We start from the raw sequence: 22,381 nt of genomic DNA, 5'->3' as shown, positions 1-22,381 counted from the left end.
TTCTTTCTTCAGCTGGGATGCACTTTGGGATTCCCGATGATAATTGGGACCACCCTTAGCTTGTTCGGGGACACTTTATTAAGATGGTGGAAAAATAAAGGAGACGTGGTTTGGTAGATATATATACATAATTTATTGTAGAAAGTAGAATAAATTTATCAAAATATGACATGCTGATCTGATTGTTGATTGGTACATTTTGATTTAGTCACATAGTCGATCTTCTTGATAAAAGGAAAACACGACAAGTATAAAAATGACGTGATGGAAGACAATATTTGTATGGAACTTAATACGTCTAAACGAACAACTTTACAAAATATAAAACTTGTCCATTCTTTAGTGAATATAAAAATACAAATAAATCACATTCACAATAAATACAGCTAAATTAAGTAAGTTCAAACACTTAAAAGTTCAAAACCCTGATAGCCTTATCACATCTTATCTACGGAGCAATACATTTTATGGAAATTAAATACTTGATTTGTAAGACAGATAATTCGCTTATATTTTTTCGAAAGCTGAAAACAGGGATTTTGTTTGTCCTTTTCCTCCAGAAGCAATTACTGCCACAACAACGACTAGAATTATTATAATACAGGCTAAAACGCCAACAATTGCAAAGAGAGTCCTTTCGCACGGAGTCCATTTACTGCAGCAGCAATATTGCTCTCGAACAACTCTGAAAAAAATAATAATTTAACAATAAAACAAAAAAATCAAAATGCAATATTTTTACGTTTTGCGATTTAGGCAGTGTTATTTACGAAGCGATTTTTTCGTGAAAAATAAAAAACATAAACTGGCTAAACGTTAAAGAAAAAGTTTAGAACTTTGGCTCCCAGCAAGAAACTTTAATAAAACAAGATTCAGCTTAAATAACTCAAACAGTTTATGAACTTTCTTTCTTGGTATTGCACGCTAACTTCAGACAAAAACTTGTTTTGAAATTTAACATTTTTTAGATTTAGTAATAAATTTCGAAGCATTCCTCACATCAGCTTTTTCAAATTTTAGATTTTGCGAATCCATAAAATTATTTTGGAGATTACCTTGGCAAAGTTAATATCTCAAGATCGATGACAATAATTATAAGAAACAAAAACCTCTTCTTATCGTGGACTGCAATCTGAACATGCCGGAATTGATATTACTATTTCTATTGTCTTAAAAATTTGATGATAATAAACAAAGGGACGTATATCATCAGAGATTTGTTTTTATTTGAGACGAATGCGCATATAATAATTCGCGACCTGAGAACTTTAAGGTTTTAACAACCATTGATCAATGACATCTCTTTAATTTATAAAGTATTTATTTAAAAATAAATATTAATATCATTTTGTCTTGTTAAAGCATTAACTTTACTACATTTTTATACTTGATAGAAAATGTTTAAAAAAATCGCAAAACAAACAATAAATTCTCACAAAAATCACTTAGAACCTTATAATGAAATGACCCCAGCAACAGTTAGGACTGGTTTAGTCAAGAATTTAATTGAAATTAGGTTAATCTCGCAACTAATTTGACGATTGCTGATAATTGATTTGCGGAAAAAGTATTTAGTCAAAATTAAAGATTCAAATTAGCTAAACACGTAACTGGTTACCACTGTTTATCGTATTGTTGCAAACTAATCTCGCCATATCAATTTCCAGCTTATAAGCTACTTTTAAAGACGTTCAGTTTTTTTTTTTTAATTTTTAAGCAGTTTCAATATTGTAGTCTTCAACTATCGCTCAAAATACAGCTCTTTATTAATGTTGTTACATTTTACATTATATTATAAATTAACACCATGTATGTGTTTTTTTCCAAAACGAAAGTAAACGAGTTACAAATTTATAAAAATTTTGGTAAAGATAGAAATGAATTTTAAGTTCTCAGAGAACAAAAACAAAACAATGTAAAGTAAAAATAGAAATTTTAAATTCTGCAAAAAATTTTACTCCCCTACATATTCAAAAAAATAAGTAATAATATGGATAATAAATTTGAGAACGTTTGCACGGAAAATACGAATTTGAGAACATTAGAGCTTGATCAACTTTCGAAATTGAGAATTTAGTTAGAATTAGGTTTTTATATTTTTAGGTCCGCTGCTTGTTTTTAAAACTTCGGAATCTTCTTAATCAAAATATCTTAGTAATTATTGTTTCCACTGAAAAAAAAAATCATTTATTTTTCTATTTTCTCAAAATCTCATGTTTATTTTCTTTAATTGTTGATATTCAATTATTCCGATTTCACGAGATTTCACCAGACCTCAAATTCTGCCAATCCTATCGACTTTATGGATAGTTTTTGGAGATTTCCTTAATTGTTTAGGCTAGTTTTAATGAAGTAAATGGAGTATTTAACAAAATGTGAAGATTCTTCGTTCGTAGGAATGTAAATATGTACAACGCTAATTATTTTATGGGAATTAATCCAATAAGCAATGAAAACAATTTAACTAACAGATCTGGTGCTATTATGATCAAACAGATAAGGATATTTAGAAGGGACCACGCGTTTATCAGGAATAATTAATTGGGAATAGGCACAGAAAGCATTTTCAAAATTTGTTTGCCAAGTAAAAGTGTTCAATAATTAATTAAAAGTAAAGTAAAGTACAGAAAATATCGTGACCTTTAAATTAAAGATTATGCAAAATCTTTTGTATTGTTCTTATCGCAATTTCCCCATTTAACTCGGCAACCGCTCCGATGTTCATTAAAATTTTATTTCTAAATAGGCGTTAAATTTGAGTTGAAAATGGGTAAAAGCATCTATTTACACAAATTCTTTTTTTGTTGGAAACAGTTTAAAGCCTATATGAAAAAATGCGTAATTGTATACAAAAATCTGATGTTTGTTTCACCGGTTTTAACTTGTTTGTTCACAAGTTATTTACTGAATAATCTTTTACTTCCGAAACAACAAATGCAAAAGTTCATAAATCATAATTAGGAATGTTCCAAAATAGGAGTTATCTGTCGGCTATTAAACAAAAAGCCAAGGATGAACACAATTAACAACAAACTGATAAAGTTACAACTCTATTTACGATTGCAAAACAATTTCATATCTTTGTATAAAAATTTATGAGTACCTATGTACACCTGCAAGTCAATAAAATTGGACAAGTTTGAAATACTTTTTGTTCAATTTTTTAACTTTACAAAAATTGTTCTCTCTTTATTATGAATAATCATTAAAATCTAATACTGAAAAAAGTGGAATAGTCGAATTATTTTCATTATCATCAAAATCATCATCTCTCAACGCTACGTATATTACTGCAGCCATTAAAATTATGACAAGGAATCCGAGAACGCAGACTGTAGCAAACAAAACTCGTTCGCAAGGTGTTCTTCTTGCACAGCAGCAGTATTGTTCTCTCATCACCCTGAGGAAAGAGAGCAAATTAGTTTTATCGTTACTTGTACACCTCTTCAACTATTCTTACTGTGAATAAAAAACATGCAACGAAACGGTGCAATTCAACTACATCTGTTGTGGAAGTAAAATGCTTGAATTTGTCTATCGATTTATATAGGGTGTATTAACAATAAGAATTTAATTTTGAACTGAATCATGACAATGGATTTTACTCCATTGATATACTTTATAGGAACATACCTGGATCATGGATAAAACTAAAAACTAATGATTTTTAGCCCGTGCATGCAATTAGAAGCATAGGCACGGAACGTTATCTCTCCAAATATTTGCTAATTTAGGCATTTTTCCAGATATATCGGAACAAAACTGATAATGATAACAGGATCATTTATTTATTATGTCAGCGACCAATGTTGAGAAAACAGATTGTTTCCTGCGCTTGAAAATAAAAAACAGAATGCGACTTCCCGACGTTTGTTTCTTCACTTTGTGAAATGAATATGTTTACTAGGTTCCAAAATTCATTGGCAGTGTGCCAATTCAGTGTCGATTTTTCTTTGATTATTCTGCTCTTATAGCTAGATAAATTATTACTGTACGAAAACGAGCAGTATTGCCAACACAAGTAAAAACAAAATAAAAATGTACTTCTTTTTGTCATTTCTAATTTTATAAGATATGGAAACTTGTTAAGAAAGAAAGTTTAAGTAAATGCAGAAAGGATCAACTTTTGCCATAAACTCCACGAAATGATTTTGAAACGAGAAACGAATTTGTGCCAAGTTCCAAACTATGGAAGTTTGACAATAGAAGTGCAGATTTAAATTCAAAAAATAAGTTCAATATTGTGTCTGTAGTTATTTTAGTGCTAATAAACAACCGTTAATTATGAGCTTAATGTTACTTTATAGTTTACAGGATGTTCTACATTACAATGTTGTCACATGTTCTTATTTACTTAAATTGGGGCAACAAAATAAAATAATTCAAATCGATAATTTGCGGTAAAATTAAGATGATAAATTTAATACCGTAATTCTTCGAATATAAGATGCTTACAAAGATCCCACCCACCCCTGTTTTGGGACACCAAATTTCGAATTTTTTTCTAACTGCAAAATAATGAAATAAATGTAATTGTTTCCGATGCTAATTTGAACAGTTTAAGGCTCGATTTTCATCGATTTATTGATTATGAAATTCTTCTTGGATACTAGGAAATACACCCAAATTTTCCGAACCGAAAATGCGTCTTATATTCGAAGAATGGCGATCATTTAGACCCCTCACTATGCGCACATAGAGTATGAACTCTGGCGACCCCAAAGTATATGAAATATTAAACACGGCAGTTTATCGTGATATAGATGCTTTTTATCGTCAGTAGGTACACCTGTCTACGTTCTATTGTACATTTTTAATCATAACAACAAAGATTAAGTATATTTATAAGATTAAAGTTGTCAAAATTCACATTTCAACAAATGTCTGATTTATCTTTCCCAAGTACCTACATACCTGTGGGAATATGGAAACACGCGGTAAAATTAAATCGTTTTTTTACTTGTTCTGATCTTCACGTTTTAACTTTATAAACAATACCACTGAAATTTCTCAATTTACTTTAGAGTTAAATTAATGCCGATACTAAATATGAAAGTATGTTAATTTGCTTTGGACTGCTATGTGACTGTGCATCGCATGAAATTAATTAAGAAGCAGAAAAAATATCCAAATAACTACAAATTCCTAAAATAACACTGAAAATTACTTACGATAAACTGTGCACACTGGGATCCCTAAGTGACGACCTAACGCTGCTAGCAGCGCTATTTGCTCTTGAAATCCTCACCCCATCGTCAATTTCGAAAGCCGCGTTGTCAATTCCCAGCCTACTGCTCGCTTGACTGCTTCTTCTAGACACCTTACTCTTCCGTTTTTCTTTTTCACTCACCTTCACTTGTTCATTTATCACTTCAACGCTAACATTCACTTCAGCGTCCGCTTCCGGTATCGGAGGCACTTTCACTTTTTTCTTTTTCTTCCCATAATTGTGAGACTTGGTATGTCTTAATATTGGTCCTTCTGCAACTCCTTTAGGTTGCAAACTATGCCTGTAGCTATGGACACGTGAGACATCTTCTGATTCAGGTAACGGGTGAGTTTCCTTGCCCTTCGACATGGCATCCTATAATGGATCAAACCTATGGCATCTCAAGGTGAGTCATGGATGATGTTCCACTCTTAGGTGACAGGTTACTGCAATGTTTGCGCAATGGATTGATTTACATACACGTCGGTAATTTTATCACTTTGAAAGATAAGATTAGTTTTCGTACTGTCGTCGACACAACTGACGACTGTGATGGAAAATTAGCCTGTTGCTGGAAGTATCGATGGAAAATTCCTTGAAAAGCTTCGCTTATATTCATAAAGAAATGATTTTGTGCATTATTGATGTGAGAAAGTTCGTTTATCAATAATATTGTTCCGATATTGTCCGCTTTGATCTCTGGGGTCAAGGTTTTCACACTTTTTTCTGTAAACTTACATTATGCATGATTTAAAATAATTAATAATGTTTACACTCACTCTAATAGCTCCAGGTGTCACCATCACCTTGAATTGTTTATTTTGTTTCTGCCAGATAACACAACGTGTCGATGGTTTTATATAACGAATTTTATCAGGATTATTTGATATTTTTATCGGTTTTGACACTCGGTAATGTTCTGATTCAGCAATAACAAAACCCTATGTCTTCTGACTCAGCGTATTAATCTAATATAAAATAGTAAGTCATTTGCTTTGCAACCAGATTAAGTCGGATTAGTTAATTTCAATGGATTAAATAAAATGAAGTCAATAAAAATAAAAGTAATTTTTAATTAATCTCTTTTTTATAGCGTTTCCTATAGCTGTTCTTTTCCTCTATAAATAACAGGAATTCGCCCTGTAACTTGCGCCTTATTAGTTATTCCTGCCGTGAGCCAATAACATTGTAAATTGGTTACATTCAACACCTGATTGCATCATGAATTGATAAATTCAATTGTGGCTTGTGGGTTCAAACACATTACTCCTTACGGCTAGACGAACATTTTTATAGATTCTAGTAGTACAGGTACAGGATTGTACGATTTCATCTCATTCGTGTTATAAGCGAAATGAAAAGACATGATAGATTTCCAAGATTAACATCACAATCGAAGGAAATCAATATTCAATAGTTCAAGTACAAGTTGAATGTTCCTGTAGCCACGGACATCTATAACAGTGACCAGACATTGAAGTAAACATAAAAAAAGGTGTCTTAAACGGTTTGCATTATTCTCTTGAGTCAGAACATGAGTTTTTGTGCATTAAACTGGTAAGTTGTAAACGAAATGCTCAAATTAAATCACTTGCAACGGGAAACAAATAAGTATAAAGTTTTATAAAAATGGTGGATGCGCCAGGTCAAACGAGCAAGTTTTATTTATTTTTTTCTTCTTTTTCTAATTTTAGAAAGTTTAAACAAATATAATCACTGCAAACTTTTCTTTTATTCTTGCCATCCGATATATTCTGGTAAAATTTTCTTAATTTTTTGTACGTGGTATTTAAGAAAATTCCCCTTCTTGCTTCTTTTAGTGTTTATCTGCCACTTTTTGTAATTTTATCTCCATATAAATTATATATTCCTATTTCTCTTATTGTTGTTAATCTGAGGTCTATTTCGTACTTCTAAATTTTAGTAATTCTCTAGATACTTTTCCTTCAAATTTCTTGCAAAATTTGTAGATTTTGTTATTTATTAGCTATAATATTTTCTATAATCTTTAAACGTTTTCTGGTTCTATTAAAACGTTTGCATTCTTGAATGCCGTTTTATAGATACGTAGATATTTATATATTATAACTGAGAAAATTGCTAAATTATAAGCGAGTGATACAAATCTCACGACCTAACAATGGCATTTCGCTTATGATGTTATCTACGATCGCTCACAATAATTAAAAAATACAAAATTTTATTACAACTTGCCAGGTCTTACTGGTGCACTAAATTTTTTTCATTACTCAACAAGTAGATAATAATGCTTATTAAACAACCATAAGGTAGAGGAGAGGACCAATCATGTATGTATGTACAACTAAAATGAGTGATATAAATGTTCCTTTATTACATGGTGGTAGATAATAGATTTTCTATCTTTTCTGAGGCTCTGGAATTTTCTCTGTTCTCTTTGATTTTTTTAAATCTAGTTTTAATTTAAGCTTAAATGCAGGATGTTCTAAAACTCGTGAAGGACGAATTGACCACCGATTATGTCTTTCATTGTGGGATTAAACCTACAAAAAAAATTAGAAATTTAATAAATTTTGAACTAGAACAATTTAAAATCTAATGAGTTTGGGAATGTTTTGATCACAGATTCATTTTCAGAGCCCAAGACAGAGTCTGTAGTTCGCGAGTTCTGGGACACCATGTATACTTGAAATGTTTCGAACTCTACAACCACACATTTTTCGTATTCCTTTTTTTTACATTTATTCTCTTAATTTTGTATTTTTTGAATTTTTCTTTTATATTAACTTTGAGACTAATATGTACTTGTTGGTTTACATTTAAAATAAACAGAAATTCATAAATGTTACATGTAAATTAACTCTTCAGCTTATGCTTAATGTTTAGTATAGGTTTCAAATAATTTTTATTTAATAAATTGAATTTAATGATAGTATATTGTCTTATCTTTAAAATTTTAAGTACCAAGTAGGAGTTTTAGTTAATGCAGAATAGTTCCCATTCCATTTTAACTACATATAAAACACAATTCTGACTAAACACAAAATCATAAAACGTGCTGAAACCTATTCTAATAAAAAAAAACCGGCGTCGATATCTCGCTTTCAATGCTTCAATACAAAATCACGCCATGTAACTGCTTTATTAATGTTGACCCTCATTGTACTTTGTAGCGTAACAATACACCAACTTTATCAATTATTTACAATGAAGGAATGGTCAATGTGGTTTGTTTATCCAAGCCAAGAATAGACTCATCGCGTCTATCATATTTCCATTACAGCGATAACAGTATGTTGCTAAGCTGATTAGGATTATATTTCACAGTGCAAATCGTCTTGACCGTTCAAGAAGGTCAGAATGAAGGTGCTTCCTCTTGTTTTGTTATTCTTTTGTGTGGATTATTGTTTTAGTGCGGCGATTCGAGAAGATCCTCCTCAATGTGGCTACCAAGTAAGTTATCACGTGAGCGTATTTTGTCTACTACTTTCTCTTCGTTTAGTCGTGCCCCGCATTAAAAGATGGTTTTATTAACGTCCATCTTGTACCCCATACCCATGATGATGTCGGTTGGTTGAAAACTGTGGACCAGTACTTCTACGGAGCCAACAATTCTATACAAAATGCTGGCGTTCAGTACATTCTAGATACCGTCATTGACGAACTGAAAAAAGACCCCAGCAGAAGATTCATTTATGTAGAAACGGCGTTTTTCTGGAAGTGGTGGATCCATCAAGCCGATTTTGTCAAACACCAAGTCAAAACGTTCATCAAAAACGGACAACTAGAGTTTATCGGCGGAGGTTGGGTCATGAATGATGAAGCTACCGCTCATTACCAATCAATAGTAGATCAATTCACATGGGGTTTTAGGTCTGTCTACTCTTCCTCATTCATGGTTGGTTAACTGTGATTTTTAGGAAGTTAAACGATACTTTTGGTGATTGTGGTCGTCCTAGAATCGGGTGGCAAATTGACCCCTTTGGCCACAGTCGCGAAATGGCGTCCATTTTCACCCAGATGGGTTTCGACGGATTGTTATTGGGACGCATAGACTACGAAGATAAACAACAACGGTTTTCTAACAAAACTGCCGAGATGATATGGAAAGGAAGTGCGAGCTTGGATAACTCCGACATTTTTACAGGAGTTATGTACAATACTTACGCTCCTCCTCCAGGTTTCTGTTTTGATATTATGTGCAATGATGAGCCGCTGGTTGATGAGAAAAAAAGTCCTCTTTACAACATCGACAGAAAAGTACTATTTTACTTTAGTGGAGACCCTCAAAAATTATCTTTTTTAGATTGATGATTTCTTTGCTTATCTTGATAAATTGTCCAATGTCTACACCACCCCCAACCTCATCCTCACAATGGGAGAAGATTTTCACTACCAGGATGCCCATACTTGGTTCAAGAATCTAGACAAACTCATCTAGTATGTAGCTAAAAAAGAAATACTTTGAAGAACACTTTTTTTGCAGTTACGGCAACTTGCGACAACAAAACGGCTCTAAATACAACCTTATCTACTCCACTCCTTCCTGTTACGTTAAAGCCGTCCACGAAACCAACCAAAAATTCCCAGAAAAAACGGACGACTTCTTCCCTTACTCTTCTGATGGCAACTCCTTCTGGACTGGTTACTTCACTTCGCGACCTACATTAAAACGTTTCGAACGCCAAGGCAACAACTTCTTGCAAGTATGTAAACAGTTGTACGCTCTGGATGACTTAGGACCCGAAGATTGGGTTGACTTAAACGCTCTTAGAGAAGCAATGGGAGTAATGCAGCATCATGACGCTGTTACTGGTACTGAAAAACAACACGTTGCTGACGACTACGCACGACTTCTTAAAGCCGGAATCGATGAATGCCAATATATTGTCAACACAGCTCTTAGGTTTGACCACTTTCGGTTCTTTCTTTCTATTGTCTTACCTAACTTTTAGTGAAATAATTACTGGGCAAAATAACACGGAGTCTGGTCCTGTTTTACCAATGAACTCCTGTTGGATGGCTAACATAAGTTCTTGTCCGGAAACGGAAACTCAGGACAACTTCGTTGTGACTGTGTACAATCCTTTAAGTCGACCTGTCACGAAAATTGTACGTCTTCCTGTCTCAGGGCAAGCATATGAAGTAACTGATCCTGACGGTGAAAATTTGGCGGTGCAGATAATTCCTATTCCCAGCGCTATACTTAAGATCCCCGGTCGTAAGAGCGATGCCACTCAAGAAATAATTTTCGAAGCAGTTGATGTTCCTCCTCTGGGTTTTCAATCGTACTCCGTTAAAAAGACAACGGGGAATTTGATAAGTGTCGCTGAAGATATTCGAGAAGCTGATAATGGCGAAGTTGGATTCAGTCTCGATCCCGATACTGGTCTTTTGAAAAATATACTTTTAAATGGAAGAACTCTGGATATCAAGCAGGAGTTTATGTACTACGAGGGATTTGTTGGAGATAACCGCGTTGCGCCGAATAGGTCTTCGGGGGCATATATTTTCAGACCGATTCCAGGCAAGGACGCGGCGCCCATTGCTAATAAAGTTGTCAATAAGGTGTTCAAAGGGGAAGTTGTGACTGAAGTACAGCAAGTTTTTAACGACTGGGTTAGTCAAACTATTCGGATTAATGCAAGAGATAATTTGGTGGAATTTGATTGGGTTGTCGGACCCATACCGAATGAGTAAGTCAACAAACTTCCCATTTTCTACCAGTTTCGAACTTCTCTTTCAAGCACTCCAAATGGAAAAGAAATAATCACCCGGTTTACAACGAACCTGAAAACTGACTCAACGTTTTTCACCGACTCCAATGGACGTGAACTCCTCCAACGAAAACTAAACTCAAGACCCACGTGGACTCCCAATCTCCAAGAACCGGTTGCCGGAAACTACTACCCTATTACATCTAAAATAACAGTAGTTGATGAAAAAGAAGACCTGCAACTTTCAGTTCTTACTGACCGGGCACAAGGAGGCAGCAGGTACTTGCTAAGAAATTTCTTAGTCGCCGTATTTATTTATTCTTTACAGTCTTAAAGACGGAGAGATCGAAATCATGGTTCATCGCAACTGTCTTCACGACGATGCTTTTGGAGTCGGCGAAGCTCTCAATGAAACCGCTTTCGGTCAAGGTTTGGTGGCTAGAGGCTCGCACTATTTGGTTTTAGGTCCTCGTGTTAACAAGACTGGGCCAGTGAGCACATCAGCACAGGAGCGAGATATAGCCCAAAGAAAAATTTTGGATTCTTGGGTTCTAATTTCACCAGCTTACAACGATACGAAATACTTGAAAAAAGTAAAGTCGATGTTTCATAGCTGTTTTCTTTTTAACGTGTGTTTTAGTATTCAGGCCTTAAGAAAGCTCTCCCCGATAACGTCCAAATTTTAACTCTCGAACCCTGGAAAGGCTTCAGCTTCTTACTCCGACTCGAGCACGTGTTGGAAAAAGGAGAAGACTCCGTTTTGTCGCAACCTGCTGTAGTGGATTTACAAAATTTGTTCACACCCTTCAATATTGTATCGATTCAAGAAACAACTTTGGGAGCTAACCAGTGGCTTGTAGACAATGAGAGGTTACAGTTCGAGTCTGAAGAAACGAAGAAATATGATAAAAGGGCCACGGTAATCCAGGCGCTTGACAACTACCAAATAACCCTGAATCCAATGCAAATTAGAACGTTTGTGATTGAAATCCAAAAGAATTGATTGTTGTCAATGTGTGACCACTTCAGATGATTACTTTCACCGATAAAAAGATATCAATGTGTTGCTAAGTGTATTCTTTTAATAATAAAGATATATAAATAAGACTTACTGTACGTGTGTTTCAATATGAAGTTGCCTTCCACTCCGGGTGAAAAAAACTTCAGAAGTATTGCTTATTTAATGGTGCAAATGACGTTAGCTGTGCTTTTATTTTGCGTGTTTTGTGCTTTGAGCGCTGAAGGCAGAGCTGTTGTGGAAGAGGACCCAGTCTGTGGATATGAGGTACCAAATTCTTATATTTCATTGTGCGTGTTAAAGAGAATTCTTAAAGGCTTGTCCGACAGCCGGAAGTGATACTTTCAACGTTCATATAATACCGCACTCCCATGATGATGTTGGTTGGCTGAAAACACCTGACCAGTACTATTTCCAAGGTATTATTGTTAATTGATTTGTTCCTCTTTTTTTACAAAAATTTTAGATGTGCAGGATGTCATTAGTTCTGTAGTCGATGCTTTGAAACAAAATCCGGAAAGAAGGTGAGATAGTGTTAAATTTAATTGTAACGAATCCAGTTTTATGTTATCTCGAGTGTTCAAAAAATATGAAGTGGAGATACTTTTCGTGTTGTGTCATTAAAAGCAATGAATTATCTATTTTAAGGAATTAATATTTATCTTGTGCCTCCACCGTAATTTTCATAATTAGGCAATATTAAACGTTTTGTTTAAAGGTTCGTCCAAGTCGAGACAGCCTTCTTCAAAAAATGGTGGGTCCAGCAAAAAGACCGCGTCAAACAATCTGTCCAACAACTAGTAAACAATGGTCAACTGGAATTCATCAACGCCGCTTGGAGCATGAACGACGAAGCTGCTGTTCACTACCAGTCGACCATTGATCAGTTCACTCTCGGTTTGTACTTGTATAAACCGGAACTGTTTTAACTGTAGATCTTTAGGTCTGCGTTACATTCAAGACAATCTAGGCCAATGTGCTCGCCCAAAAGTGGGTTGGCAAATCGATCCGTTTGGCCACAGTCGCGAACAGGCCTCTATTTCCGCCAACTTGGGCTTCGACAGCATGTTCTTCGCCCGCTTGGATTACAGAGACAAAGGGCGACGACAAGGCGATAAAAGTATGGATTTGCTGTGGAGAGGAAGTGCAAATTTGGGCAACGCGTCGGACATCTTCACTTCTGTTTTGTATAGGCACTACAGTGCTCCTTCAGGCTTCTGTTTCGATATTGTTTGCAATGATGAAGTCATTGTCGATGATGAGGAAGATCCGGATTATAATCTAGAGCGTAGAGTGGGAGAATTTGGGGATTTTGTAAGAAGTCAGGCGGAAAGTTATCCTACTAATAATATCTTGGTTACCATGGGGGATGATTTCCGGTATAAAGCAGCAATGACGACTTACATGAATCTTGACTTACTCATCAAGTAAGACTTTGGGCACAGACAAAGTAGGAAGTAACATTGTAATTTCAGAGGTTTTGATCAATTTGAACAGACCGTGGGCGATAAACGCATTAAACTGTTGTATTCGACACCATCGTGTTACACCAAAGCTGTTAACGATTACGTTAACGCCAACGGTTATAATTTGGAGCTGAAAACTGACGACTTTTTCCCTTATGCTGATGGGTCCAACACGTACTGGACTGGATATTTCACCTCTAGACCTGCCTCCAAGCATTTCGAGCGCCAAGGCAACAATCTTTTACAAGTAATAATCAGGATTCCTTCTTCCTTTGTATTGATTGGTCGTTTTAGGTCGCGAAACAACTAGCCGCAAACGGACAAGAAAAGTACGACAACGAGCAAATCAACTCATTGAAAGAAGCCGTGGGAGTCATGCAGCATCACGATGCCATCACCGGTACTGAAAAGCAACACGTCGCTAAAAACTATCATTATCTATTGAGCATTGGCATGACAAACGCTAACGATGCTGCATCGACAATCTTGTCGTGAGTTTCCATGTGTACAGACTACAGTCACTACCTATTTTCCTCCAGAAAGTTGATCAGTGGAGGAGACGAAAACTTTGAATTGGACTCTTGCATCTACTCCAATGTCAGTTCGTGCTCTCAAACTCAAGGCGACCAATTCACCGTCGTAGTATACAACCCCTTGAGTCATAAAGCTACCACACATGTTTTGCTGCCAATTTACGACAAGACCAACTGGAATATTCTGGACCCTGAGGACAACGTTGTTAACTATCAAATTGATGACTCTCTGACTGATTTTAGCTACGTCGAGGAAGCTACTCCTTCAAAAACTACACTGCAGTTTGCAGCTACAGATGTGCCAGCCATGGGCTACAAAGTTTATCGTTTTTCAGTCAATAGTAAGGAGCATCAACCGAAGAAACCATCACCTCGTATTTCAATAGGATACGAGGTAATTTTCTGTAACTTTGAGAACGAGACTATGAGGGTTATAACTATTTTTTCAGGACACCTATTTTGAAATCAGTGAAGAAACCGGATTGTTATCGTCTGTTACGATGAATGGAGTAACCGTGGACGTTACCCAAGACTTTGGCTATTACTCCAGTCAAGACAGTTCTGGAGCCTACATCTTTGTTCCAGTAGGTGAAGACATTACAAGGATTGCTCCAGGTCCCATTAGTACAAAATTAGTGAGAGGGGACATTTCCCAAGGTGTCGTACAAGAGTTTGATAACTGGGCGAAACAATTCATCAAAGTCTACAACGCTGACAGAACTTATATCGAATTTGACTGGATCATTGGACCTATCGATATTAGTGACAAATCTGGCAAAGAAGTTATCAGTAGATTTACCACATCTTTGGCAACAAACGGAGAATTTTACACCGATGCAAATGGTCGAGAAATTTTGAAAAGAACGAGAAACCATCGCCCTGACTATGACTACAGCAATGAGCAACCAGTTTCCGGAAATTATTACCCAGTTAACAATAAAATCGCCATCAGAGACGAAGATAAAGATATTGAGTTGGCTATCATTACCGACAGATCTGAAGGAGGAACCAGTTTGCATGACGGTGAAGTTGAGTTGATGATTCATAGAGCGTGCCAACATGACGACGGAAGAGGAGTCGGAGAAAATTTGGACGAACAAGAGTTCGGACAAGGCATTGTAGTCCGTGGAAAACATTACTTGGTTGTTGGGCCTGCTTCAGGAGACGGTATTTATCACATTTTACTTTTTTTCCTTCTCACGGTCTGTTTTCGCAGGAGAAAGGTCTATAAAAGCAATTGAAAGAGATATCGCTCAACAAAAGTCTGTAGGCCCTTGGCCTTTCGTTACTAACAAAGACGTGTCAGGGAGCCTTGAAACTTTACAGTTTAGTGGTTTAAGACAAGAACTCCCTGCCAATGTCCACATTTTGACTCTAGAACCGTGGGATGATGGAACGTTGCTTCTGAGATTAGAACACATTCTAGAACAAGGCGAAGATGAAAACCTTTCCAAAGAGGTTACAGTAGATGTTTCGGTAAGTCATCTAAAGCGGGAAGCTCCACATACATTCATTGATTTCAGGAATTGTTTACTCTTTTCACCATAACAGAGCTGAAGGAGACAACTCTAGGCGCTAACATGTTACTAGAAGAAAATGTTAGGTTGCACTGGCCTGGAAGCGACAGTGGTAAAAAAGAAACTAGCAACAGAAGAGATGTGGACGATTTGACAGTTATCTTGGCACCAATGCAAATCCGCACTTTCTTGGCGAAAGTGACCTACACATAAGGAATTATAAATTTAATAAAATAAAGAACTTGCATTATAAACTCAATTTTTTATTAATCAACCACATTCAAGTAACCAATCAGGGAAGTCTAGAAAATTCACGAGTAATGTTTGAAAACAGGTTTTTAAACCTTGAAATAGTTTAGGCACTCAAAGTTCAAACACATAGCTTTGGTACGTAGAAACCGGGATCTGCTTCAAAACCTAACAACGTTCAAAAGTTAAAATTTTACAAAAATAAATACTGTCAACAAAAACCGAGATTATTGATAACATTGATAAAGGAAACAAATCGTTGTTTCCAAGCACAGTGCTTTCATTTGTAAAGTAACAACAATGCGTTATCTAGCGACTCTCCTCTTAACTGTCTTCATAACACAAGCAGTTCTACCCACCCCCATAGAACCTGAAGCTTTATGTGGATATTCGGTAAATTCTTCTTTCAAAATCGTTACATTTTAACATAAAAATTTCAGTCTTGTCCTGAAGCCAGTTTGGATACTCTTAACGTCCATTTAATTCCCCATTCCCACGATGACCTCGGTTGGCTCAAAACTGTGGACCAGTACTATTTTCAAGACGTACAAACTGTGATCGGCTCAGTCATTGGGGCGTTGAAACAGAACCCAAATCGAACCTTCATTCAAGTTGAAACGGCATACTTCAAAAAATGGTGGGACGAACAAAACGATTTAATCAAAGAAGATGTTGTAAGATTGCTCAACAATGGCCAATTCGAGATTATTAATGGTGGATGGTGTATGAATGATGAAGCTAATGTTAATTACCAATCAACTATTGATCAGTACACTCTTGGTTTGAGGTACCTGGAAGATAATCTTGGTGTTTGTGGTAGACCCAGAGTTGGTTGGCAAATTGATACGTTTGGACATAGCCGAGAGCAAGCTTCTATTTCTGCACAACTCGGTTTTGATAGCATGTTTTTCATGAGGGTGGATTACAGGGATAAACATAAGAGACTCAGTGAGAAGACTGCTGACTTATTGTGGAAAGGAAGTCAGAATTTGGATTCTACTTATATCTTCACTTCCATGTTCTATCGGGATACTTACGCGTTTGCACCTGGTTTCTGTTTTGATATAGTTTGCCAAGACGAACCTATTATCGAAGATGAAGACAGTCCAGACTACAACTTGGAAAGAAGAGTAAGACCGCCAAAACACTTGAAATTAATTCTAATGTTGTTGTTAGGTGAACGAATTTGCAGACTTTGCACGTGAGCAAGCTGCAAACTTTCCCTCAAACAATATTTTGGTTCCTATGGGTGACGACGTGCGTTACCAAGCTGCTTTCACCAACTACATCAACATGGATAGACTTATTGAGTAATACTAACTCTAGCTCTAGTTCCCAGTTCATTTTGTTGTTTTTCTAGAGGTTTCAATCTCTTTCCGCAAACGTACGAAGGCAAACCCATCAAAGTTTTGTATTCAACTCCTTCATGTTACACCAAAGCTGTTCACGACTATGTCATCGCCAATGACCACCAGTTAGACATTAAAACGGACGATTTTCTCCCATATGCTACGGATGGCTACGGATACTGGAGTGGTTTTTACACCTCTAGACCCTCAACGAAGCGTTTTGAGCGCCAAGGAAACAACTTTTTACAAATTGCTAAGCAAATAGCCGCTGTTACTCATCAACCATATGAGAATGGTATTAATGAGTTAAAAGAAGCGATGGGTGTTATTCAACATCACGATGCCATTACCGGAACTGAAAAACAAGCTGTTTTGAAAGACTACCATCGCATGATGTACGCCGCTTTGGAAAAAGCCAATGATGTGGTCAACCCGCTTTTGTCGTAAGAAGTGTGCATGTTAAAATGAGTTAGGAGTGTTTTTTTTTTGTTTAGTACCTTAATTAGTGGAGCAACAGACAACTTTCAGTTCCAAACGTGTCTTATGGCAAATATCAGTTCATGCCCTCCTTCACGCTCCAACAAGTTCTTCGCTGCAGTTTATAATCCATTGAGTCGAATTGTTTCAAGTCCCATTGAAATCCCAGTTACTTCTGAAATGTGGACAATAACAGATCCAGATGGTAAAATCTCCACATATTATATCTGTTATTTTATCTCAGTTAATTCCAGGAAAGAAAGTTCCCCATCAAGTTGAACCAAGCATCATAGACTTCAGCTACGTAACCGACGTTTCTACCTCACCATTCTCTCTTAATTTCGTAGCCGCAGACCTACCGCCCTTGGGGTATAAAGTCTACACTTTTGAGGCAACAGAAAGTGCAACTGTCCGAACAATCTATGGAAATTCCGACACTAATTTCGAAATTGATGACTCCACAGGTTTAGTAACGTCCGTTACAATGAATGGAGTTACGATGGATGTCTCTCAAGATCTGTTCTACTACAAGAGTGGTAGTTACTCAGGAGCCTATATTTTTGTGCCGCTCGTAAATGAAAAATTCAGAGTTGCATCAGGTGACGTTAAAGTTACTCCAATTTCGGGGGATGTTTATCACGGAGTTCTGCAAGAGTTTGCGAGTTGGGCTAAACAGATTATTAAAGTTTACGACGATGACAGTAGTTACATTGAAATTGAATGGATTGTGGGGCCTATCGATGTCAGGTGAGTCAATTTAAGGATCTTTCGTGTCTGGGCTAAAATTTAAAAAAATCGAGAAAATCTTTCTAATTGGGGAAATCACTTGTTGAGGGGAATGAAACAAGAGTAGGTTCATGAATAGGAATGGGTAGAAATAAAACACCAAAATACGGCTCTAATGGTTTATTGTTCATCAGAGCGGCGGCTCCACTATAAACAATACATTCACAAAGCAAATATTGTTCAAAGTAAACTTGAAGTATCTGAAGGCCGCTCGTTATAAAAGAACATAAAAAATTCCACATTTTTTGTGCTATTTGAAACATTGAACAATAACTTAACGTAATACCTGCGCCCTTGCTTGTCTCCATTTGTATTCTTCTTTAATTATGCAAATAAAGAAAAAAAAATTTTAATTTTAACTTTTTTAAGCCAAAATAAGACTTCTTTGCGCGAATTTTTAAAATTTGACAGCGCGCTCCACCAATTGCGACAAAGACATCAGTAATTCACAACTCCAGTGGAATCATGAAATGTTCGGCAAGTGCGGTTAACCTTTAAGTTGTTCTTGAAAATGTTCAAATATTTAAGATGATAAACTATCGAATTTTAAGAAGTACCTATACAAACACCAATTTAGCAAATTGCTTTTATTTGACGAAACGAATACAGAAATGCTCCACGATGTGTTCAACGCTATATTGTAGATTACCTAAGATAACCTCAAACTTAGCAACAAAATCTCCTAGAACTGATTTTTATCGTTATGATTCTTCGTCAAGTGGTCCGTCATCGAATAAATTACCACCTCTAATGGATTTTCCTAAAATAACATGGCCTTCTGTAATTAAATCGGTCAAAAACTTTATTCTGGCTACATTCATTATTAAGCCATATTTTGATCGAGAGTTTCATTTGCCAGATTTTGTGACTGGATCGAAAAAAGCAGTAGAGGTTTGTGCATCTTGTCTGTAAATCTGAAGAGTTAAAGTTATGTTTTAAGGTGGTGTCTAATAAAATGTCAGAAGGGGATACTAAAGCACTGAATGGTCTTGTTACAAATGATATTATTCCTTCATTGCAGAAAGCAATATCTCTGATGACTTTGTCGCAAAGAGAACAAATTGCGGTAAACACTGATGATATATATTTTAGTTTTCCATACCAGGTATGTTGGTTATTAAAGTATTCAAATTGTAATCATCTGATTTATTAGATTGGAATCATGTTTAATGAAGACAATGATCAGAAAAGATTTGTAGAAATCACAATGGTCTTTCATGCTCTTAAAGGGCTGGCTTTAATGAGAGCGAGGGGTGAAGAACCACCTTTGAATATGGGCATGCTGCCTGAGTATCAGAGCCGTATTTCAGTTTGCAATTATAGGTTCATTAAGGAGTTTACAAAAGGGGTGGACAGTGATTGGACCATTAATTTACTGAATCATTTTAGACCTATTGATGAAGTACAAGAATAAATATTTTCATTAGTAATCTTGTAATTTTTTAAAACCACTTCATTATTAAAGACAAAGAAACAAATTTTAATTATCTAGATGAATTTACACCGTTTTATCAGTAGAGTAAACGATATTCTAGATTTTAAAAGTGATTTTTAGACAAACTCTTGGATTTAGTTTCTTCTAACAAAATTTACAGAGATGAAACTGGAGAAGAAGTTGGTAAAGAAGTTGTCTCCGTTTTCACCACCCCTCTCAACACCCAAGGGAACTTCTACACCGACTCCAATGGACGAGAAATGCTAAAACGAACCCGAAACTACCGACCTACTTTTGAATACACTAATGAGGAGCCAATTGCCGGAAATTACCACCCCATCACTTCCAAAGTTGTGTTAAAAGACGAAGAAGAGGGTTTAGAATTGGCGATTTTAAACGATCGGTCACAGGGTGGTACCAGTTTAGAAGATGGACAAGTAGAAATCATGGTATACCTTGAAGCTAATTTAATTATTTTTCCTAATCCGTTATTTTTATTCAGATTCAAAGAGCGTGTCCCCACAACGATTTTAAAAGAACTTTGCGAAATGTAGGCGATAGTATTAATGATCAAGAATACGACCAAGGTGTAGTAATTAGAGGGAAACATTACTTAATTCTTGGAAATAGTTCTGGAGACGGTACTTATATCCTGTTACTTAAAATTTGTCCTCACAATAATTTCTAGGTGAAAAATCGCTGGCGGCAATTCAAAGAGATGTTGCACAAAGAAAACTCCTAAGTCCGTGGACCTTCGTCACCGATCAGGATATTTCCGACCGTGTAAAAAATTTACAGTTCAGCAGTTTAAAGAGACCCTTGGATGATCACGTACAAATCTTGACTTTAGAGCCGTGGAACGATAACGTGGTTCTTTTACGTTTAGAAAACATCTTAGAGAAAGATGAAGATCCTAATGTATCTGAAGTTACGGTCGATCTTTCGGTAAAATAGAGAAGTTAGTGTGTGACTTTATTATTTTGTTGTTTCAGGACTTGTTTACTACTTTCGCTATTACGGAACTGGTGGAAACGACTTTGGGTGGGAACATTTTAATTGAAGAGAATGTCAGGTTGGAATGGCCGGGTGCAGATAAATTTGTTCCACCTTCTAAAGTTGAAGACTTGAGGGTGACTCTTACACCGATGCAAATTAGGACGTTCTTGGCTAAAATTGAAATTAACTAATGATTTGTGTTTTAATATGTACATAACGTGTAACTAAAGTTTTCTGTTTTAATATTTACGTGAAATTTCTTTATTGTGTTTTCGATTTAGTTATTTCCCAAACGTCATTTTTGTAACTATTATTCTCTTGTGTTTTTACGTAATTTATGCATGTTATAAACGTTATCAATTACATAAGATTGGCGTAATATGGCGATTCACTAATGAGGTGTTTTTTATGATTGTTGGGAACTACGTTTAGAGATCGATTGTACAAATTGCAATTTTGGGCGAAATTTGTACTTGAGCAGTGTAAACTCATTTGTAAAGTGAATATCTCCCTTATTATAAGTCGGACTTCAGGAGACTTTTGTAAAATAAGTTTTTTTACTACACCGTGTTCACTTTTGCTTAACTTGCAAAACATTAGTCTTTATTATATGTCGTTTAAAAGATAATTAAATAACTTTTCCAACACAAACTATACAAGTAGCTGGGAGAGTTAGTTTTTACCAAGATATTTAAGAAAAAAAATAATGAAAACTTTAAAACCAGTTTTTAACAACTTTCTTGCATAGAACTCCAAAGTTGGTATTTTGATTATGTAATGTTATGTCACAATAATAAAGGTTGAGATCACTGTTTTCTAATGCGGTGGTAAATACGTTATTATCTTTGGTCATTTGTAAGTTACATGACAAAGACTATGATTTTTAGAAAATCAATCATTTTGTTAACTTTAAAAGATCCTCTGAAAATGTAATTTGAATTTCTATAAAATTGTAGTTTTTCGATAAATCACCACTTTCTAAACGATCTCAGTGGCCATAATAAAACTGGAGTGTTAACATTCCAACAGATTGGCGAGTATTTGTGTTTAATAGTTACTCTTTGTGTTTCCTAGAAAATTCTAAACAATTTCTTTTAAAAGATTTTCCTCCTCTAATTTTTTGACCCACAAACAAACTAAAGGAATAAGAACTCTTCTTCATCAAGATGTTTTCTAAAATTATTTTAGACTGCGTTGGCATGAAAAGTTATTTTTCTGGTAATTGTTTGTTTTTGGGTTCTATTAATGCATGATTTTTCGGCACTACGTTCGTGCCGGTTAAAATCGCTCCATTTATTAATCGCGTTTATTAACCAAATTGTTTGCTAAATAGCTATTAAAACCTAATTTGTACAATTTTGTAAGAACAGTGGAGACTCCCAAATCAAGATTGCAATGCATTTGTCAGCACATTAAGATGCAAGACCTCAGTCTTTTCAATGTTGCATAAAATAAATTAAAAATAACATAAATTTTTGTACTGTAGAATTAAAAAAAAAAAACATTTTCCAAGAATATCTCTGAATGCGAACCTGATAGAGCAAAACTCTAATTGATTTTTCAAAAATTTGTTGACTAGTGCTATTATTTCAACTGATTGCCAATAAAGTTTTTCCTTCAATTTTTTGCGTATTTGCGAATTTAATAGCC

General features: G+C 35.5%; 6 protein-coding genes across 7 annotated transcripts; 4 read left to right on the top strand and 2 right to left on the bottom strand.

Annotated features, from left to right (window-relative positions):
- Positions 1 to 109: 109 nt before the first annotated feature.
- LOC148178293 (uncharacterized) lies at positions 110 to 5,682 on the bottom strand. Of its 2 annotated transcripts, none has more exons than XM_088029662.1 (2): positions 5,172 to 5,682; positions 110 to 685 (listed from the first exon to the last, which is right to left on the bottom strand). In XM_088029662.1, the coding sequence occupies exons 1-2, from the start codon at positions 5,576 to 5,578 to the stop codon at positions 508 to 510; spliced, it is 585 nt and encodes a 194-aa protein (XP_087885788.1). In that variant the 5' UTR covers positions 5,579 to 5,682; the 3' UTR covers positions 110 to 507. The 2 variants fall into 2 exon arrangements, with proteins under 2 accessions (XP_087885788.1, XP_087885787.1); XM_088029661.1 differs by lacking the exon at positions 110 to 685 and adding an exon at positions 3,035 to 3,400.
- On the bottom strand, positions 5,682 to 6,575 carry LOC148178292 (uncharacterized). The gene is made up of 4 exons (XM_088050398.1): positions 6,519 to 6,575; positions 6,339 to 6,419; positions 5,989 to 6,150; positions 5,682 to 5,942 (listed from the first exon to the last, which is right to left on the bottom strand). The coding sequence occupies exons 1-4, from the start codon at positions 6,573 to 6,575 to the stop codon at positions 5,682 to 5,684; spliced, it is 561 nt and encodes a 186-aa protein (XP_087906524.1).
- A 1,837-nt stretch (positions 6,576 to 8,412) lies between these two features.
- Positions 8,413 to 12,016, top strand: LOC148178291 (lysosomal alpha-mannosidase-like). Its single transcript, XM_088029190.1, has 9 exons — positions 8,413 to 8,641; positions 8,691 to 9,061; positions 9,109 to 9,448; positions 9,495 to 9,628; positions 9,675 to 10,094; positions 10,144 to 10,884; positions 10,936 to 11,184; positions 11,234 to 11,498; positions 11,546 to 12,016. Exons 1-9 carry the CDS (start codon positions 8,549 to 8,551, stop codon positions 11,906 to 11,908), a joined length of 2,976 nt encoding a protein of 991 aa, XP_087885316.1. The 5' UTR covers positions 8,413 to 8,548; the 3' UTR covers positions 11,909 to 12,016.
- Positions 12,012 to 15,693, top strand: LOC148178290 (lysosomal alpha-mannosidase-like). Its single transcript, XM_088029189.1, has 11 exons — positions 12,012 to 12,190; positions 12,240 to 12,342; positions 12,390 to 12,447; positions 12,642 to 12,820; positions 12,867 to 13,350; positions 13,399 to 13,636; positions 13,684 to 13,880; positions 13,929 to 14,316; positions 14,372 to 15,089; positions 15,139 to 15,398; positions 15,446 to 15,693. Exons 1-11 carry the CDS (start codon positions 12,035 to 12,037, stop codon positions 15,650 to 15,652), a joined length of 2,988 nt encoding a protein of 995 aa, XP_087885315.1. The 5' UTR covers positions 12,012 to 12,034; the 3' UTR covers positions 15,653 to 15,693.
- Positions 15,694 to 15,948: 255 nt separating this feature from the next.
- Positions 15,949 to 20,991, top strand: LOC148178288 (lysosomal alpha-mannosidase-like). The gene is made up of 10 exons (XM_088030273.1): positions 15,949 to 16,081; positions 16,129 to 16,818; positions 16,865 to 16,998; positions 17,049 to 17,480; positions 17,532 to 17,719; positions 17,769 to 18,261; positions 19,896 to 20,184; positions 20,238 to 20,376; positions 20,424 to 20,680; positions 20,728 to 20,991. Exons 1-10 carry the CDS (start codon positions 15,989 to 15,991, stop codon positions 20,920 to 20,922), a joined length of 2,910 nt encoding a protein of 969 aa, XP_087886399.1. The 5' UTR covers positions 15,949 to 15,988; the 3' UTR covers positions 20,923 to 20,991.
- LOC148178289 (m-AAA protease-interacting protein 1, mitochondrial) lies at positions 18,747 to 19,730 on the top strand. The gene is made up of 3 exons (XM_088030274.1): positions 18,747 to 19,191; positions 19,241 to 19,405; positions 19,454 to 19,730. Exons 1-3 carry the CDS (start codon positions 18,829 to 18,831, stop codon positions 19,712 to 19,714), a joined length of 789 nt encoding a protein of 262 aa, XP_087886400.1. The 5' UTR covers positions 18,747 to 18,828; the 3' UTR covers positions 19,715 to 19,730.
- Positions 20,992 to 22,381: the final 1,390 nt, after the last annotated feature.

Source organism: Gnatocerus cornutus, chromosome 2 (assembly GCF_029298725.1).
Source record: "Gnatocerus cornutus isolate USDA-ARS CGAHR chromosome 2, icGnaCorn1.1, whole genome shotgun sequence".
Lineage (NCBI taxonomy): Eukaryota > Metazoa > Arthropoda > Insecta > Coleoptera > Tenebrionidae > Gnatocerus > Gnatocerus cornutus.
This window is presented reverse-complemented; position numbering and strand designations above follow the sequence as displayed.

Excerpts from the sequence above, each read along its gene's own strand:
- LOC148178289 (XM_088030274.1), top strand. The coding sequence starts at position 18,829 with ATGATAAACTATCGAATTTTAAGAAGTACCTATACAAACACCAATTTA. Across the intron at positions 19,192-19,240 it reads GATCGAAAAAAGCAGTAGAG|GTGGTGTCTAATAAAATGTC; the intron begins GTTTGTGCATCT and ends TTATGTTTTAAG. Across the intron at positions 19,406-19,453 it reads ATTTTAGTTTTCCATACCAG|ATTGGAATCATGTTTAATGA; the intron begins GTATGTTGGTTA and ends CTGATTTATTAG.
- LOC148178288 (XM_088030273.1), top strand. The coding sequence starts at position 15,989 with ATGCGTTATCTAGCGACTCTCCTCTTAACTGTCTTCATAACACAAGCA. Across the intron at positions 16,082-16,128 it reads AAGCTTTATGTGGATATTCG|TCTTGTCCTGAAGCCAGTTT; the intron begins GTAAATTCTTCT and ends TAAAAATTTCAG. Across the intron at positions 18,262-19,895 it reads GTGGGGCCTATCGATGTCAG|AGATGAAACTGGAGAAGAAG; the intron begins GTGAGTCAATTT and ends CAAAATTTACAG.
- LOC148178290 (XM_088029189.1), top strand. The coding sequence starts at position 12,035 with ATGAAGTTGCCTTCCACTCCGGGTGAAAAAAACTTCAGAAGTATTGCT. Across the intron at positions 12,191-12,239 it reads ACCCAGTCTGTGGATATGAG|GCTTGTCCGACAGCCGGAAG; the intron begins GTACCAAATTCT and ends GAATTCTTAAAG. Across the intron at positions 15,090-15,138 it reads TGGGCCTGCTTCAGGAGACG|GAGAAAGGTCTATAAAAGCA; the intron begins GTATTTATCACA and ends CTGTTTTCGCAG.
- LOC148178291 (XM_088029190.1), top strand. The coding sequence starts at position 8,549 with ATGAAGGTGCTTCCTCTTGTTTTGTTATTCTTTTGTGTGGATTATTGT. Across the intron at positions 9,062-9,108 it reads CAATTCACATGGGGTTTTAG|GAAGTTAAACGATACTTTTG; the intron begins GTCTGTCTACTC and ends TGTGATTTTTAG. Across the intron at positions 9,629-9,674 it reads AATCTAGACAAACTCATCTA|TTACGGCAACTTGCGACAAC; the intron begins GTATGTAGCTAA and ends CTTTTTTTGCAG.
- LOC148178293 (XM_088029661.1), bottom strand. The coding sequence starts at position 5,578 with ATGTCGAAGGGCAAGGAAACTCACCCGTTACCTGAATCAGAAGATGTC. Across the intron at positions 3,401-5,171 it reads CCCAGTGTGCACAGTTTATC|GGTGATGAGAGAACAATACT; the intron begins GTAAGTAATTTT and ends CTCTTTCCTCAG.
- LOC148178292 (XM_088050398.1), bottom strand. The coding sequence starts at position 6,575 with ATGTCTTTTCATTTCGCTTATAACACGAATGAGATGAAATCGTACAAT. Across the intron at positions 6,151-6,338 it reads AAGTTACAGGGCGAATTCCT|GGTTTTGTTATTGCTGAATC; the intron begins GTTATTTATAGA and ends CAGAAGACATAG. Across the intron at positions 5,943-5,988 it reads TGACACCTGGAGCTATTAGA|TTTACAGAAAAAAGTGTGAA; the intron begins GTGAGTGTAAAC and ends GCATAATGTAAG.